The 17,032-nt window shown below is 40.1% G+C and overlaps 1 protein-coding gene across 1 annotated transcript in view; it reads right to left on the minus strand.

The window, feature by feature from the left end:
- The window catches only part of INTS8 (integrator complex subunit 8), a 53,582-nt gene that overhangs the window by 21,503 nt on the left and 15,047 nt on the right, over window positions 1-17,032 (minus strand). Inside the window, exons 8-15 of the mRNA XM_058668601.1 lie at window positions 15,689-15,844; window positions 13,800-13,900; window positions 12,047-12,188; window positions 10,328-10,398; window positions 9,774-9,949; window positions 8,246-8,379; window positions 3,119-3,229; window positions 1,283-1,484 (exon numbers count right to left, since the gene is read on the minus strand). Coding sequence (XP_058524584.1) covers window positions 1,283-1,484; window positions 3,119-3,229; window positions 8,246-8,379; window positions 9,774-9,949; window positions 10,328-10,398; window positions 12,047-12,188; window positions 13,800-13,900; window positions 15,689-15,844 — 1,093 coding nt within the window. The remainder of the gene's footprint in view (window positions 1-1,282; window positions 1,485-3,118; window positions 3,230-8,245; window positions 8,380-9,773; window positions 9,950-10,327; window positions 10,399-12,046; window positions 12,189-13,799; window positions 13,901-15,688; window positions 15,845-17,032) is intronic.

A 17,032-nucleotide genomic window follows, 5' to 3' on the forward strand; every position in this document is an offset into this window, starting at 1 on the left:
GTCAAAATCCGAAACTTTGATCTTTTAATACTGAGTGCTAAAGTGTCTACCACTTTAGGGATATAATATTAAAGGGCACTGGTGCGTTAAAGCACTCTTCCACAGCACTAAATGTTTAATGTATTACTATATGCCTCTAGTAGAGGCTCCTGCCTTTGGACTGGCTAGCTCCAACTGTTGAGGCCATTTTTAGAGTGAACCAGTGAATGGAAGATCTCTTGTCTATCCCTCCTTCACTCTGTAATTCTGCCTTTCAAATAAAAACACTAAATTAAATCTTTATCAAAAAATCAGAACCTAAAAACAAATCCATTAATAAGACCCTAGAAAACTAGCAACTGATTCTGTTTGGATTCATTTTTAGCACCTTCCTTTAAACTTAAATTTTACTGTTTACCACACTAAATGTATATAGTATCACTTACCTATTGTAAATACTCAAACAAAAACCTAAGTACTTTTCCTAAGATTGATATGTGACACAGATCATTTATACAAACCTCATTTTCTTTTTTTTATTTCAGAGGCAGACTCTTCCAGATCATTCTCCGAACGCCTATAACCCATTATCTATGGAACCTCTGAATGTAATCTCAGGGGTGGGCCAGAGGAAAGATATTATTTGGGATGCCCACCTGCCACATGGGAGTGCTCAGGCCCTGGGCCTTGCTCTGCTTCCAATTCCAGCTTCTGACTAATGTGTACTGTGGGGGCAGCAAATGAAAGTACTCGGGCCTTTGTCACATCCACTTGGTAAAGCAACATGGAGGTCTGGGATCCTGGCTTAGCCCGGGTGTTGTGGTCTTTGGGGAGTTAAGAAGCAGACAGATGCTCTCTCTCAAGCTCTCTTATTCTATGTTACTCTGCCATTCAAATAAATTTTTACTAAAATAAAAAGAACATGGAGACAGACTGGGGCACTGAAGAAATACGTAAGAGAAGACCAAAGGTGGCCAGGAACATGATAGCAAGGATGGACAGACGGTGGCCACACAGGCTTCATGATATCAGACGTGCACCCCCAAAACTAAGACTGAACTTTCGTCTGAAATCATCTAGTTTGTGTTTCTTTGTAAATGAAGTTCTAGGAAATTAAGTTTCCTTCATTTTCCCCATTGCATGCTCTCGAACACTGGAACGGAATTTAAAAAGGAAATAATTGCTTTAGAAGAAGAATAATTTTTCCATAGATGATAAACAGTCAATTACATGTTGTTTAGGTTTTTACCTACAACTGTTTCAGGATTCAATTTCTGAATTCAACTTTGGGACCCAGTCTTACCAGGAAGCCTCATTTCCAAATATCCTCGCACTCTACTAATAAGGTCAGAAGGAGGTCTCTCGCCCGATTGCCCTGTCCCAGCTTCATGCGTGTGAATGTCCAAAAGCAACATTTCATTCAACATGACCTGACGGAGTTTTGGTGAGAACTCAGTTACCAATTCCAAACAAGCAGCAAATAGCTGCTTCGCATGGGAGAAGTCCTACAAAGAACAGAACAGAACAGCGTGGATCACCAGATCTCTGGAGTCAGAACACATACTTTTATGAGTATAGAGCAAAACAAAAATGAACAATTTAAATGGTTAATATCATTTATCTATGGGAATGAGCCTACAGCACCCTTTCACCATTTCTATTTTGTTGATTTATACCAATAACTATTTGTTTTGTAATTAAAATCCAATCAATAATAAAATGTATTACTAAACAAGTTTCACATCAACCCATAAAATAACAAAGACTTCCCTAATCCTTTTCTATTCACCATGCTTTGATTTCCCTAATGACTAGTTTTACTTAACTCATTCATTCAATCTGGCTTCTTTCTACCCATTACTAGAAGAAAATATTCTCGGGGGGCCTGGTATGGTGGCACAGCACTCTAATCCTCTATGTGGTGTCTGTAACCTGTATGGGCACTGGTTCGTGTCCTGGCTATTCCACTTCTTGCCCAGGAACTGCAATGCAGGCATCTGGGCAGCAAAGCAGCAGATGGAATATACCTCTACCTCACTTTCTTTTTTAAAAATCCAATCTTTTTTTTATAAGATTTATTTATTTCTATTGGAAACGCAGATTTTAGAGAGAGAGAAAGTTCTTTCATCTGCTGGTTCATTCCACAAACGGCCACAAAAGCCACAACTGAGCTGATAGGAACCAGGAGCCAGAAGCTTCTTCTGGGTGTTCCAAATGAGTGCAGGGTCCCAAGGACTGCTTTCCCAGCCATAAGCAAGGGGCTGGATTGAAGTGCAGCATCCAGATATGAGCTACATTTCTAATAAGCTCCCAAATGCTAAAGATGCTGCTATTACATGGAACGCACTTTGAAATAAATCGCTGATCTACAGCACTGTTTTCCAAAGTCTTTGCTAATATTGCTATTAAAATAGTTTTATAAAAGCATCTTCTTTCTGTGGTCAGCAGGTAAAGCCACGGCCCATGTCTTTGGCATCCAAATGGGCACTAGTACGTGTTCCAGTTGCTCCGCTTCTGATCAAGCTCCCTGCTAATGTAGTCGCAGGGAAGGCAGCAGAAAATGGCCCTAGTGCTTGGGCCCCACATTTATGAGGGAGACATCAAAGAAGCTCCTGGCTGCTAGTCGTTTTGAGCATTTGGGGAGTGAATCAGCAATTAGAAGATTTTTCTCTCCTTCTCTCCAATACTACCCTTCCTTCAAATATACAAGCAAAATAAATCTTTTTAAAGACACAAATACAATCACACACTGCTAAAGCCAGGAACATATTCTAAGAAATATGGTAGAAGGCTGTTGTACATAGCATGTATTTACATAAACTAAGACAGCTATGAGGTTACTAAGCAATACAACAACCTTATGAGATCACCATTTTATGTGGTCACTGAAACAGCATTATAGAGATCATGAATGTAATGCTTTTCAATGTTACCTAGACTTTAGAACAAGCACAAAGCAGTACCCATAAACCTAAGACCATAACGGTATAATCAGGGGGAAAATGAAGGCTCACCAATCAAACCATTTTTCCAAGTATCATTTTAGGCCTGTATTAAGACTGGGACATAACAGGTTGTAATTCCTGATTTCTTAGTAAATTTAAGCATTCTTAAAAGCATTTTATGCACTTTTACTTACCTTAACAGCACTACAGTGCAAACCTTTAGCCATGAGAATGTATACCAAATCTCGGGTTAAACTGTCTTTAATTCCTAGGATAACACCACTGTAGACAGAAGGTACTTCCCACTGAAAAATAAATAAATAAATAAATATAAACACATGGAAAAAGTGAAATATAGGACTGGAACTATGGCCTGGGCCACCAGGCTATTGCTTGCAATGCTGGCATCCCATACTAGTGTGGGTTTGAGGCCCTGCTGCTGCTTTCTAATCCAGTTCCTTGCTAATGCGCCTGGGAAAGCAGAGGAGGATAGTCCAAGTGTTTGAGTCCATATACCAACCTGGGAGACCAGGAAGAAACTCCTGGCTTTGGCCTGGTCCAGTCCTGGCTCTAACCAATGGATGGAAGATCTGCATCCCACCCAAAACTGTTTTCCCAAATAGAATTTTCAAAAAAAAAAAAAAAAAATGAAACTTCAAATTAATTACCAAAAAAAATAAGGAGATCAAATCTAGGTAAGAATTTTTCAACAATTTTCAGTCACATAAAAAATGTATTCAGGGTATAAGATGCAATTGGAACAGGATGGATAATTCTGTACTATAACGTAGTAAATAATTATGGTTGTAAAGCCCCATGTGGTGGCCGAGCAGCTAAAGTTCTCACCTTGAAAGCGCCCAGGATCCCATATGGGCACTGGTTCTAATCCCAGCAGCTCCACTTCCCATCCAGCTCCCTGCCTGTGGCCTGGGAAAGCAGTTGAGGACGACCCAATGCCTTGGGACCCTGCATCTGCATGGGAGACCCGGAACAATTTCCTGGCTCCTGGCTTCAGATCGGTACAGCTCTAGCTGCTTGGAAAGTGAATCATCGGATAGAAGATCTTTCTCTCTGTCTCTCTTCCTCTCTGTATATGTGACTTTGCCATAAAAATAAATCTTTGAAAAAAAATAATTATGGTTGTATCTCAAAACAGCTAGCACAGAAGATTTTCAACATTCCTAACAAAAAGAAATAACAGATATCTGAAGTGGCTGTATTAATTACTGATAGATTATACAATGAACGCATATATTACAATTAAACACTGTGCTCCTGTAGTTGTGTGAAACATAATTTTTTAAAAATCCACTAATCATTTCTTAAACGAAAATGAATCATATGAAATGCTAATCAAAATGAAGCATTTCCATACTTCCTCCTTTCCTTGGGTGGGCCTGGGAGATGGCCTAGAACTTGAGCCACACTGCACAGGCTGGAGTCCCTGAAGTTCCAGGGAGTTTGAGGCCAGAGCAGGAAGCACAAACTACACTTTAAGTGGCTGTAAGAAGGATCCTTGGATGAGATAAGAAAACCTGCAGTATGGATGGCCTACATTCCTAATCAATAGGAAGCAGCTACAGAAGATGATACTATATCCTTCAGCCACCTTAAAAAACAGGGGTCATCAGGGTAGATGTGGGACGGGCTCGGCTAGGTTTCAACGCCAACTGAGCCATATATGAGCTATATGTGGGTATGGACGAGCCGTGGCTGGGCTGAAACTCTCAACAGCAGGAACCAGAATGTTGAAGAGCGGTGCTGGCCGAAGGACCTGCTGGTATGCGTGAAGCCTGACACCAGGAAGGGGTCTGATGGAGGAATCTGAACAGTTCCTCTGACAGGACACTGACCCTACAAATAAACAAGGGAAGCATGGAGGTAAACAACCCAGAAGAGGCTTTGGAAAGTGACCCACTGGCATACATTTGGCTCAGGTTGGGGGCAGACCAGGCTGAGTCAGTTCACGTCATCCACTGGCAAGTCCGAGCACTGGAACTGTGTGGGGGCCTGGCCAGGTTTGGTTGCGATAAAAACTGTACAAAACACAAAATGCCAAGGTGAAATGGCCTGTGCCAGTAGGGAATGCAGCACCCAACCAGCACACCTCCCACTGGTTTAGGTGAGGGACGAGTGTGTGATGGGCAGAGCCGGGAAGAGCTGCAATACTCATTGGTTCCAATGGAGGTCGGGGCTCAGAATAGAACCAACCCAGGGGTTACAACCACCAGCTGATCGGAGTGATGGACTGTGGCGGGCACTGTGCTTACTAGTAGTGCATGTAGGAGCCTGGACTGGGAACACCTCAAAGTTTCTTTGGGGATTCCCCTGAACAAAATGGGGGAATCAAAACATTAACCAAGAAAAGATAGAAGATGGAGTAGATCAATCAACCACCTCAGCTATATGTTTGCAGCGAAAAACTGGACAAGGGGAAACTCTAAGATGGACTATGTCAATCAGTGGACTCTGCACCAGTCTCACTGTACCTGGATTGTTGCTGATGATATGCTGGAGCTTCTAATTGATTGAGGTGACGCTCTGCTGGCTCTGCCTTCAAACCTGAGAGGGCCTCCCTAAGAGGCCGTTGAACTTGACTGGACAGTGGGATGCTGGACTCTGTATGGTGTGAGCTTGTAATTAAGGAATCCCAACGGAACTTGAGCTGTGGTTATGCATCAAGGTGAAGGAATTCACCATGGGGGAAGGGTTTGGGGTGAAGGGGGGAGAATCCCAGTACCTATGAAATTGTGTAATATAATACAATGTAATTAATGAATAAATGAGTAGGAAAAAAAAAAAAACAGGGGCCAAAAATCTTAGGAGGGAATGAAATGGGACAGGCAGATAGTAAGCTCAGACTCACAAACTGGAAGCCATACCTCTTCTGCCTTACGTAAAACAGTCCGCCCACTTGTCAATCAAATGGCCCCGTTACGTGAAGCAGCTAGGATAAAATCTGGCACCCAAAGGGATCCTAGTACAAGCAAGGCTACCATGCTGGGCCCTACACACTTGCTTATTTAGGCTTATAAGTTATACACATATTATATACATATAATTATCTGGTTGGCTTTTCACTCATATTTAGCAGGAGTAGAGTTAGTTAGAAGTACTGACACAATAATTTTTCCTACATCTGTAGATTCTTTCTCATATTGCTAAGCTCCTGAAATGATGCTTTAAAAATAATTTTCATCTATATTTTGCATGCAGCAAAACTTATAAACACACAACCTCAAAAACAGGTAAATACATTAGCTAGAAGTGTTTATTTCTCTAAGATTTATTTTTGGTCTCTGAAAAATGGCTCGGTGGCTAAATCCTCGCCTTCCATGTGCTGGGATACTACATGGGTGCCAGTTTGTGACCCAAGTGCTCCATTTCTCATTCAGCTCCCTGCTTATGGCCTGGGAAAACAGTCAAGGATGGCCCAAAGCCTTGGGACCTTGCATCCACATGGGAGACTAGGAAGAAGCTCCTGGCTCCAGATTGGCTCAGTTCCTTCCATTGTGGCCACTTGGCAAGAGAACCAACGGATGGAAGATCTTTTTGTCTCTCCTCTTAAATATCTGCCTTTCCAAATGAAAAAAACTAATTTTACAAAAGAAAAAAATTATTTTATAGGGACCGACATTGTTGCAGAGTAGGTAATGCCACCACCTGTGATGCTGGAATCCCATATATATACTGGTTCAAGTCCCAGCTGCTCCATGTCCAATCCAGTTCCCTGCTAATGGCCTGGGAAGAGCAGCAACAGATGCTTCCAGTGTTTGGGCCCTCGCCACTCACATGGGAGAATGAAACTAAGCTCTTGGCTTCAAGTTTCTGGCTACAGCCTGACCACTGTAGTCATTTGGGAGATGAACGAGTGGATGGAAGATGCCTCTGTCTCTTCCTCTTTACATATAATTCTTACTTTCAATCTTTCAAAAAATGAAAATATATATTCTATTTATTTGAAATGTGGAGTTACACCAAGAGAGAGGAAAGACAAAAAGACTCATCTACTGGTTTACATTCCAAATGGCTGCAACAGCCTGGGCTGGGATGGGCCAGAACCAGAAACGCCATCCTGGTCTTTTGTGTGGGTGGCTGGGACCCAAGTACTTCAGCCTTATTCCACTCTTCTGATCCAAGGTTGAACAGCCAGAACTCAAATTAGCACTCATATGGGATTCCAGCTTCACAGGCAATGGCTTAATCCACTGTACCACAACGACGCCTATATGTTTTCATTCAAAAAATTGTTTTGAATGGCCAACTTTGTGGCATAGCAGCTAAAACTGACAACTGTAATGCCTGCATCCAATATGGGTGGTGGTTCAAGTCCTAGCTGTTCCAGTTCCCTGATAACATGCCTGGGAAAGCAGCAGCAGATGGCCCAAGTGTTTGGGCCTCTGCACCCACATAGGAGACTCTGGATGAAGCTCCTGGCAACTGGTTTCAGCCTGGGATAACTGAGAAGCACATCAGTTGATGGAAAATCTCTTATCTCTTTCTCTCTGAAACTTTCAAATAAGTAAATTTTTAGAAAAAGCTTTTGAGAGGCAAAGACAGAAAGTGAGCAAGAGTGCATGCTTCTCCTTTGTTAGTTCCCTCACCAAATGCTTGCAACAAGCTCAAGACAGAAACTCAACTCAGATCTCTCACGAGGGTGGTAGGCACCCAAACACTGAGCCCTGATTCTTGTCTTTCAGAGTCTGCAATAGCAGGAAGCTGAATTCAAGAGCTAGAGCCAGCCACAAACCCACATCCTCCAACATGGCATGCAGGCACCCTAACTGGCCACTTCAATGTGAGGCCAAACACATTCACCTCAGAGTTGGTGGCTTTAGTGGCTGAGAGACCGAGTGGCAGCAAAGCAGAAAGATAGAAACAGAAATGTGAAATTCCTACTATCCGTGGCTTCATCTCCCAAATATCCAAAACTACTCGGGCTGGGTTCAGGTTAAAGCCAGGAGATGGGAACTCGGTAACTCAAGCAGGGTCCCCTACATGGATAGCCAGAACACAACAGTTTGAACCCTGGCAATTCAATTTGTCACACAAATGACTCCAACATTTAGGTTAGCTACATATTCTAAGTCATGTAGATGCTCTAACAACAAACAGAATACAAACAAACTCATTTTTAGACAGCACTGATTTAATAGCATCTTTTTTTTGACATTTTCTGGTTTTCTATGTGAATGGATACTAAAAACACAATTATAGCCATGTGAAGACTCTAAAATTGTTAAATAATATGGGTCATTATTCTCAGGTCAAGGAGCAGCTCTTCTGTTAAATTACCTTAGGACACAAGTTAATTTTCTTACCTTATTGGACACAGTCCAGAATTGACGCTCTGAAGTCATACCATGCAATTCAATTAAAATCTGCCGTATCCTCCAGGGATCCACTGACAATATAAGCTGATGCTCCAACTGGCCAATGTTGACACTTGCTGATGCTATGAAAGGAGAAAAATTTCTATTTTAATAAAGATTCAATTCAAACATATAGATAAAAGTATAAACATGAGAATGATAATATGTTGAGAGAAATTATATGTTGGTATTATATCCATAAATTAATTCCAGGAACCATTTGGGGAACTGATTCATGAAACATATCCTCATATACAAACTTGGCAATTTGGATTCTACCTGCATTTAACAAATGGGTTTATTTTAAAAGTGAAAATAAAAACAAAAATAAAATCCAGCCATTGGTTCAAGCACAGAAATACATGGTATTTATGCAAAGAATTACCTTACATAAATAGGCTCTTACTGCTAAACATGTTAACAAAGTATGTTTAAACTGTTGCACTTGAGTAACAAACATTAAGAATGTATATATCCTGAGCAAAGGAAAGGACAGGTCCCTTTCTCAGAGAACCAACGAGATCACTAAATTGCCTATTTATAACTCAGCTATCAGTCTTCAATATTCTATTTCCAGCATTTTCTGTTAGTCTTTTTTCCTTTGCATATTTCCTAAATACTCCAACAGATCAAATCTTGTGAGGGTCTGACTGAAGCCTTTAACTCATTTATATTGCTTATGTTACAAAGGCTGGCGCTGTGCTATATCAAGTAAAGCTGAAGCCTATGACACCAGCATCCACCAGGTCTGAATTCCAGCTGTTCCACTGCTGACCCAGCTTCCTGCTAATGTGGCTGAGAAAGCAGTGGGAGATGGCCCAAGTCCTTGGGTTCCTACACCCACATGGCAGACCTGGGGGAAGCTCCTGGCTCCTGGCTTCAGCTTGACAAGCCTTTCCCAACGCAAATATTTGGGCATAGAAGACTCTGCCTCCCTCCCTCTCTCCGTAATCCTACCTTCAAAATAAAAATAATAATAATAATAATTTTCCTAAATTATGCTGCTTAATTAAAAGTACTAGATTTTCTACTTATATTCAAGAATAAGGGCAAAAATGGAAGTAAGCCATCAAATGACAAAGCAAAATGACCATTTGCAAAGGCTGAGTGTTTTGGCACAGACTGAAATGCATGAAAGTCTGTACAGTTCTTGAGCCCAGCATGCCTTACCACTCCCTTCTACCTGTTTTTACCTACAAGAATACATCAGGAGCAGTGTGTTACCTTGGTCAATTTTTCCAGCTGAAATCTTCTATGTATCTAGGTCTAAACCTTTTTGAGCACAGGCTCAGTAGAACGTGAGCACCTAACTGTGTATTCAGAAATCTAACTACGGAAGAAAGGTACACTTCTATTAATTACTGATACATTTATAACGTAAAAGAAGTAAGAGGGAATCTTCAAATGTATTTCAATGTTAACTTGAAGAGAGGGGCAAAATATGCCAACATTTTATCTGGCAGACTGGAGAGCTAACCTGGGATATCATAAAATGAAGTTACAGGTTTAATGCACAGATTTACTCTAGGGGATCTCTTCCTCATCTGATCAACAAGTAGCTTTCGTTCTTCATCTTTCAACAACGTAATGAAAAGCTCATGTGAAGAAATCATGAAAACATACTGCAGATCTTCCAACCCCAGACACACATTCCTAGATCAGTAAGAAATATTATAAAACAAAAAAGTATATAATTTAGTTTAGCAAAAAACAATCACGAAAACAAGTATTTACTAATAAACCATTGAAAAAAACACAGTTTCATAAACTGCCCAAAAGTATTTTTACCATATTCTAAAATTTAGTTTTGGTTTTTATTTAAAATTGTGATATCAACCCCACAATACAAACACACACAGAAAATAACTATATAATCCTAAAGAGTCTCCAGAAATTTGAAGTACACCTTCACTGGTTCTCACATAATAGTTACTATCTGGTCTAAGATTCACAGGACAAATTTAAAAAATAGTCAGAGATAATCTCACAGACTAAGTTCAAGGTTTTAAGGAAAAAAGCAGGGGGACTTACTTCAGAAATGCAGCCATGTTTCCTTTCAATGAATCTGAAGCTTTTTCTAAATTTACTGATCTTGAACATACCTGGAATGTGAATAATTTCAATTGAATATGGATTTTTTAAATGTCTTCCAGTTTGACAAGTTGTAATTCAAAGACAACTGAATTTTTCAGTGTTAATTCCATGTATCAATTAGATCTGGTAAAGTAACTTAAGAAATGAATGTAAGGAGTAGTAATCCTTTAAGGCAGGGAGTAGATGCCTTAAACTTAGGAGTAAGGAAAAAAGGCAGGGAGTAGAATGTGACCATTTCATTTCAATAGCCACAGGTATTTAAACACAGGAAAAATAAAATCTATTCAGTATACTACCACAATCTCTCAGAATCCATAAATTATGTTGCCAAGATATACGCAGTGATAAACTTAGGAATCAGCAGCGTCTGCTAAGAACAACAGCTCTTAATAGCTAATGTGTATAGAACCAATGGTTTAGAAGGTAATTAAGGTTTAAAAAGCAAGCAATGAAAACAAATAACACAAGCTAGTTACAGAAACATTGGTTAGCTACAAATAATATTTTCTTCTAATTATTCATTCTCCAGAATTTCGTCCCCTACACCCATCTGTTGCACGTATCTGGGGAATGAACCTGGATGATAGCTCTTTCTATCAGCCTCTAAAAAATAATAACTGTAAAAATTATTTTTAATTTTGGTACCTCAGAAGATGAAATCAATATAAGCAAAAATCAAATGACAAACTGTTAAACTTTTAGTTACAAAGAAAATAGAAATTAAACCTCAATGAGATACTATTATATAACCATGTCAAGTCAAGTCTGACACTGTCAAGTGTTGGCAATAATACTAACCAGTGAGAATGCTCAGACGGGTTGGTGGTACAAATCACTTTGATATTATTATGTAGCAGATACACTTTCTGTGCATGTACAAGATAAACTATTAGAGCTTGCACCCTGATATATGTGCAAAAATGTTCCAAGCAGCATAAAATCTAAAAACTAAAACAAAACAATCACAAAAAGAGATGGACTTTGGCACAGTCCATGTTTTAAAACCTTAGAGCAAATGAAAAATAAAATTGTATATGTAGCTGGAATAAATTTCCCAATGCAATTTTACTCAAAGGAAAAGAGGAACATACTTTACACAATTACGTACATATATTAAAATTAAAACCAGAAAATTGAAGAATACTCTTTAAGGGTATGTATAAAGTGCTATAATTATAAATAAAAGCAACAATACGATTATCATGAAAGGGAAGTAGTTATCTAAAGGGAAAACCAAGAGGTTGGTAAAGGAAAACAACAGACTTCAGAGTGCCAACAATATAGCATTTCCGCAAATAAGTAATGTGCTTCCTGTACTTCTTTCAACGTCTTTTTCACGACTTAAGAGCAGAGAAATAAAGCAGAAACACAGACCCTGCAGCTTATGTGAGAAGTCAGAGGATTTCAGTAGACTTGTTTCTCATATGACTGAAGATTTCAGTAAAAATTAAAATTATGAGTGAGCCAATTACAAAAGTTCTAAAAACAAAGAAAGACACAAAGAATACAACAAAGAGAAAAAACAAACATAAAAAAAGAAATCTAGAAAAGAGCATGAGGCAAGAACAACATGTCAACATCTCGGCACGGACGGGCGAGTCCGAGAGGGCCCGGCAAGCTTAAAGCAAAACTACCACAGGCTGAAACATGTCTTACCTCCAGAAGAAAGTCTATTTTCTCTTTATTAGGTCTAAGAAACAGCTGGTTAAATTGAACACTAACTGTTCGACCTTCCAATATATCACGGACTGTGTTGCAGGCACATATTTTAAAACAGATCTCATCTAGAGCTTCATTTCTGTAGAATATAAAGATAGATCCACTGACGTTATTTCCATCATAAAAGAAACGTGTGCGCTATAAAACATTATGCATAAAAAAAGTGATTTATTTGAGATCTATTTTTTATTAGAACAGCAGATTTACAGAGCAAAGGAGACAGAGATAGCAAGAGATCCTCCATTTGCTGGTTCACGCCCCAGTGGCCCCAAGTGCCCCAATGGCTGGAGCTGAGCCAATCCAAAACCAGTAGCCAGGACCCTCTTTCAGGTCTCCTACATCGGTACAGGGTCCCAAGGCTTTGGCCCATTAACCAATGAATTTGCAGGGCACAAGCTAGGAGCTGGATTGGAAGTAAAACAGCCAGGACACAAACTGGAACCCATAGCCAACACTGGCAGATCGAGGATTAGACAGTTGAGCCACCGTGCCAAACCCTAGTCATTCATTCCTGAACAGTAAAGATTTTAAAATATTCAAACATCTCAATAAATAGCCTACAAAAAGGGAAAAACAAATTGAGTTCATGAAGAAATAATTTTCAAATAAGACAACAGAATGGAATTCTACATACAATTTTCTTCCTCTAAGCACTTTTAAAACAGACCAGATGAGGAACCAGCAATATGGCACCCCTGGCTGACCGGAACACCAGCTTGGGGTTCTGACAGCTACACTTCCAATCTAGTTTTCTGATAACACACTTGGGAAGGTGACAAAACATGACCCAAGTAACTGGGCCCCGGTCACCCACACCAGAGAGCGAGATGGAGTTCCAGGCTATCGGCTTCTAAACCTGTATGTTGTGGCCATTTGGAGGCAAGCTAGCAGGTAAGTTGGAAAATCTTCCTTTATCTCGCTCTCTTGTCCCTGTCACTCTGCCTTTCAAATGAACATATCATTTGGCCAATCCCAAATGAACATATATCATATGTTCTCTCGGATACAAGGCAACCTTCACGTCAAATACAAGATCAATACACATATACAGGTAAACATGAAGGTATACATATTCATCTAGAGGAACTGTACAATAGCGACTAGCATACTGAGAAGGGAAGACAGACTGCAGTATTCATCTCTACTCCCAAACAAGAGATGGACTCCCAGTGGACCTGTTAAATACATGCGGACAACAGGATGTTGGACTTCCTACCATTGTTTATACCTACAATGTCACGTTACACTTAAATAGCAGAATGATGGACTTGCGACTGTTCTGGAAGGACTATGCTATAGTAACAATAAAGGAGAAAACAGTGCAGGGTGGCCCTATGGAGAGGTTGGAAGGGGAAATTTCTGAGCCTATAGAACTGTATCATGAAAAATAAAAATTAAAATAAATAAAACAGACTAGATGAACAGACCTGAGAATGGCTGCTCCGGCTATGCAAATTTCTTTGATTAAGAAAATTCACCCCCTGAACCTTTTTTTTTTTGTTCTTTAACCGTAATTAACTATGTAAAGATTGTCAACAACAATACAATAAAATAGATTTAAAAAAAAAAAAAAAGAAAGAAAATTCAAAGGACTGTCACAAGTTCAAAGATAATTTCAAGGTGTTTTAGATATCATAATTCACATGTTCTTTTATTCAAAAATCAAAAATTAATTTTTCAGCTTACTTACCCTTGTTGAGCTTTCTGAAAGAGTTCTCTTAGGACTGACTGCCGGAACTGGACAGGTAAACTGAAGGCTAAGTTATCTTCAATGAAAATCTGGATTACCTCCTAGAACACACACACACAAAACTGCACCCACCTCAAAAACAACGGAAATGTTTCTACACTTTTTTAAAAAACATCTTTTTTAAAAGATTTATTTATTTTTATTGGAAAGTCAGATATACAGAGAGGAGGAGAGACAGAGAAAAAGATTTTCTGTCTGATGATTCACTCCCCAACCTGCCACAATGGCCGAAACTGTGCCAATCTGAAGCCAGCAGCCCGAAGCCTCTTCGGGTCTCCCACGTGGGCACAGGGTCCCAAGGCTTTGGGCCGTCCTCCATTGCCTTCCCAGGCCACAGCAGGGAGCTGGATGGGAAGCAGGGCTGCCGGGATTAGAACCGGCACCCATATGGGATTCCGGCACGTTCAAGATGAGGACTTTAGCCACTAGGCTACGGCGCCAGGCCCCAGAAACATTTTCATAATGGAAAATATAAGTTGAAGAAAATGATGAAAACACCTCTGGTATTATTTCTTTCTAAAATTCTACTAAAGGTAAAAATGACCCACTCTCTTGTATTATAATTAAAGATAATGAACCAAAATGAGAGAGGAGAAAAAAATTAGTCACTAACAGACAATTCAGCTCTGTTATTCAAACATGGTTCATAAAACAAGATTCTTTGAAAAAGCAAATTAAAAATAATTCAACTGAGCAAAGAATGAAAACAATTCCAAAGTTTAAATGACTTTAGATATACTTACGAACTAGAAAACACATAATCACATATATATTTTAGCTCTCTAATAAGCAGTGGAAGTGAAAAATAGTAAAAAAAAAAAAAAAAAAAAGGGCAATAAAAGCTGGCACTGCTGAGGTGCCAAGTAAAGCCACTGCCTGCAATAGCAGCATATCACTTGGGCCCCAGTCCATGTCCTGGCTGCTTTACTTTGGATCTAGCTCTTTGCTCTCACGTCTGGTCGCGACACCCTCAGGGGAGACCCCAAAGCAGCTCTGGGCTTCAGTCTGGCCCAGCCCCGACTGTTGTGGCTATTTGGGAAGTGAACCAGTGCATGAAAGATAGCTCACTCTCTAATTTTACATTTCAAATAAAATACATCTTTAAAAAGAAAGAAGTAGTGATAAGGAAGGGAGACAGGAAGAAGGGTTTCTGGATACAGGTAAAATTCAGCAGACATTAACTCTGAGGTACTCATAAAAGCAATTTCAAAACTACAGAACCGCCACACAGCAAAACGTAAGCAGGGTAGGGCTCCACGGGAGCAAGTGAGCCACTCCCAGACACGGGAAGCAACCTGCCTCAGCCCCAACTGCCGCATCAGCAGCCAGAATGTTCATATGGTGTCCTACTAAAGTAATACGTTGAATACAATTTCTAAGACACTTCTGCATACATAGTGTAGTAGTAAATTTCATAATCCCTTAACAAACCAAAATAGCTAAGACTGTAACCAGTGCCCATATGGGATGCTGGGGTCACAGATAATAGTTTCACCAGCCACGTCACAATGCCAGCCCCTATAACTAATTTTTTTTAAGATTTATTTATTTACTTGAAAGTCAGAGTTGGACAGAAAGAGATCTGCTGATACACTCTAGAAGATGGCCACAACAGCCAGCAAAAGGCCAAGCCAAAATAAGGATCTTCTTCTTGGTCTCCCATGTGGATGGCAGGGTACAAGCACATGGGCCACCTTCTGCTTCCTCTAGGCCACTAAGCAGCCACAAGACAAACCAGCACCTACACAGGATGCCAGCATGGCACGTGGTGGCACTACCCAGCACTCTACAACACCCCTCCACAAACACATCTTGATCCTGTATCTTACCTGATAGTTGCCAGATCTCAAACAAATATGAACTTGACTATAAGGAGTCAACTGTTGAGATGTACTATCAGAAGAAGGTACAAGAACATCACATGCTTGACAATAGCCAGCTAACCGCTTCTCATCTATGGCACAATGAAGAGACAATGAACCTATCTGTAAAGTAAGAGGTATATATCATTATCTACCAATGTAATATATCCCTGTAGCCCAACATCCCTATAGTGCATCTTAACAGCAATAAATTCAGAACTGGAGAACTATCAAAAATTAAAAAGCTAAAGGTTTAGAGCAGAGGTCAGCCAGCTACTGCTTAGGCAACAGAAACCAGGCTCATGGTCTGTCACTCATCACTTAAGCAATTCTGAGCAATGTAAATGACTTGAAGAATTATAAAAGGGAAGAGAAAAGTAAGAACATGCAATAGAGACTAAACATGGCTCACAAAGCCTAAAATATTTATCATGTGGCCCTTTAAAAATATGTTGCTGGGGCTGGCTCTGTGACAGAATGAGTTAAGCTGCCACTAGCAACATTAGCATACCATAGGTACGCTGGTTCAAGTCCCACGTACCACACTTCTGATTCAGCTCCCTGCTAATGGCCTGAACAAAGCAGTAGACAGCCCACGTTCCTGAACTCCTGCACCCACGTGGGAGCTCCAAATGATGCTCTTGACCTTGGTCTGCCCCAGCCCTGGCAGCTGCGATCATCTGGGGACTGAACTAGTAGACAGAAGGTCTCTCCCTTTTAAATAAATGAATCTTAAATTTAAAAAAAATACTATTTCCCTAACATTTACTTACTTTTATGTGAAAGGCAGAGTTATATAGAGAGAGCGCCCCTATCCATTGGTTTACTCCAAAGATAGCTACAATAGCCAGAGCTGGGACAGGAGTTCTGGGTCTCCATGTGAGTGCAGGGGCCCACAAACTTGGGCCCTACTCTGCTGTCTTCCCAGGCCACCAGCAGGAAGCTGGATTAGAAGTTAAGCTGCCAGTACTTGACCTGGCACCATTATGGGATGCCGGAGCGACAGGAAGAGGCTTACCTTGCAACATCACAGTGCCAGTCCCATAAATAAATCCTTAAAAAGAAAACATTCGCCAAACACTGGTTTTGAGTTTTGAAGCTAACATGCAAAAAGCGGACATTATTATCACTCTAACCAGACAGGGCAAATAAGACTTTAATAGTGAGTGACCACTGTCAAAACCAGCCTTAAACATCTCAAAATACATATGCCAGGCAAATATGTAAAAGAGATCAACAACAACAAAAAAAATCATAGCTCAGTCAACTGGAAAAAAACAAAAGTTTCTTTAGAAAGATACATTTGGAAAA

Source organism: Ochotona princeps, chromosome 9 (genome assembly GCF_030435755.1).
Source record: "Ochotona princeps isolate mOchPri1 chromosome 9, mOchPri1.hap1, whole genome shotgun sequence".
Taxonomy (NCBI): domain Eukaryota; kingdom Metazoa; phylum Chordata; class Mammalia; order Lagomorpha; family Ochotonidae; genus Ochotona; species Ochotona princeps.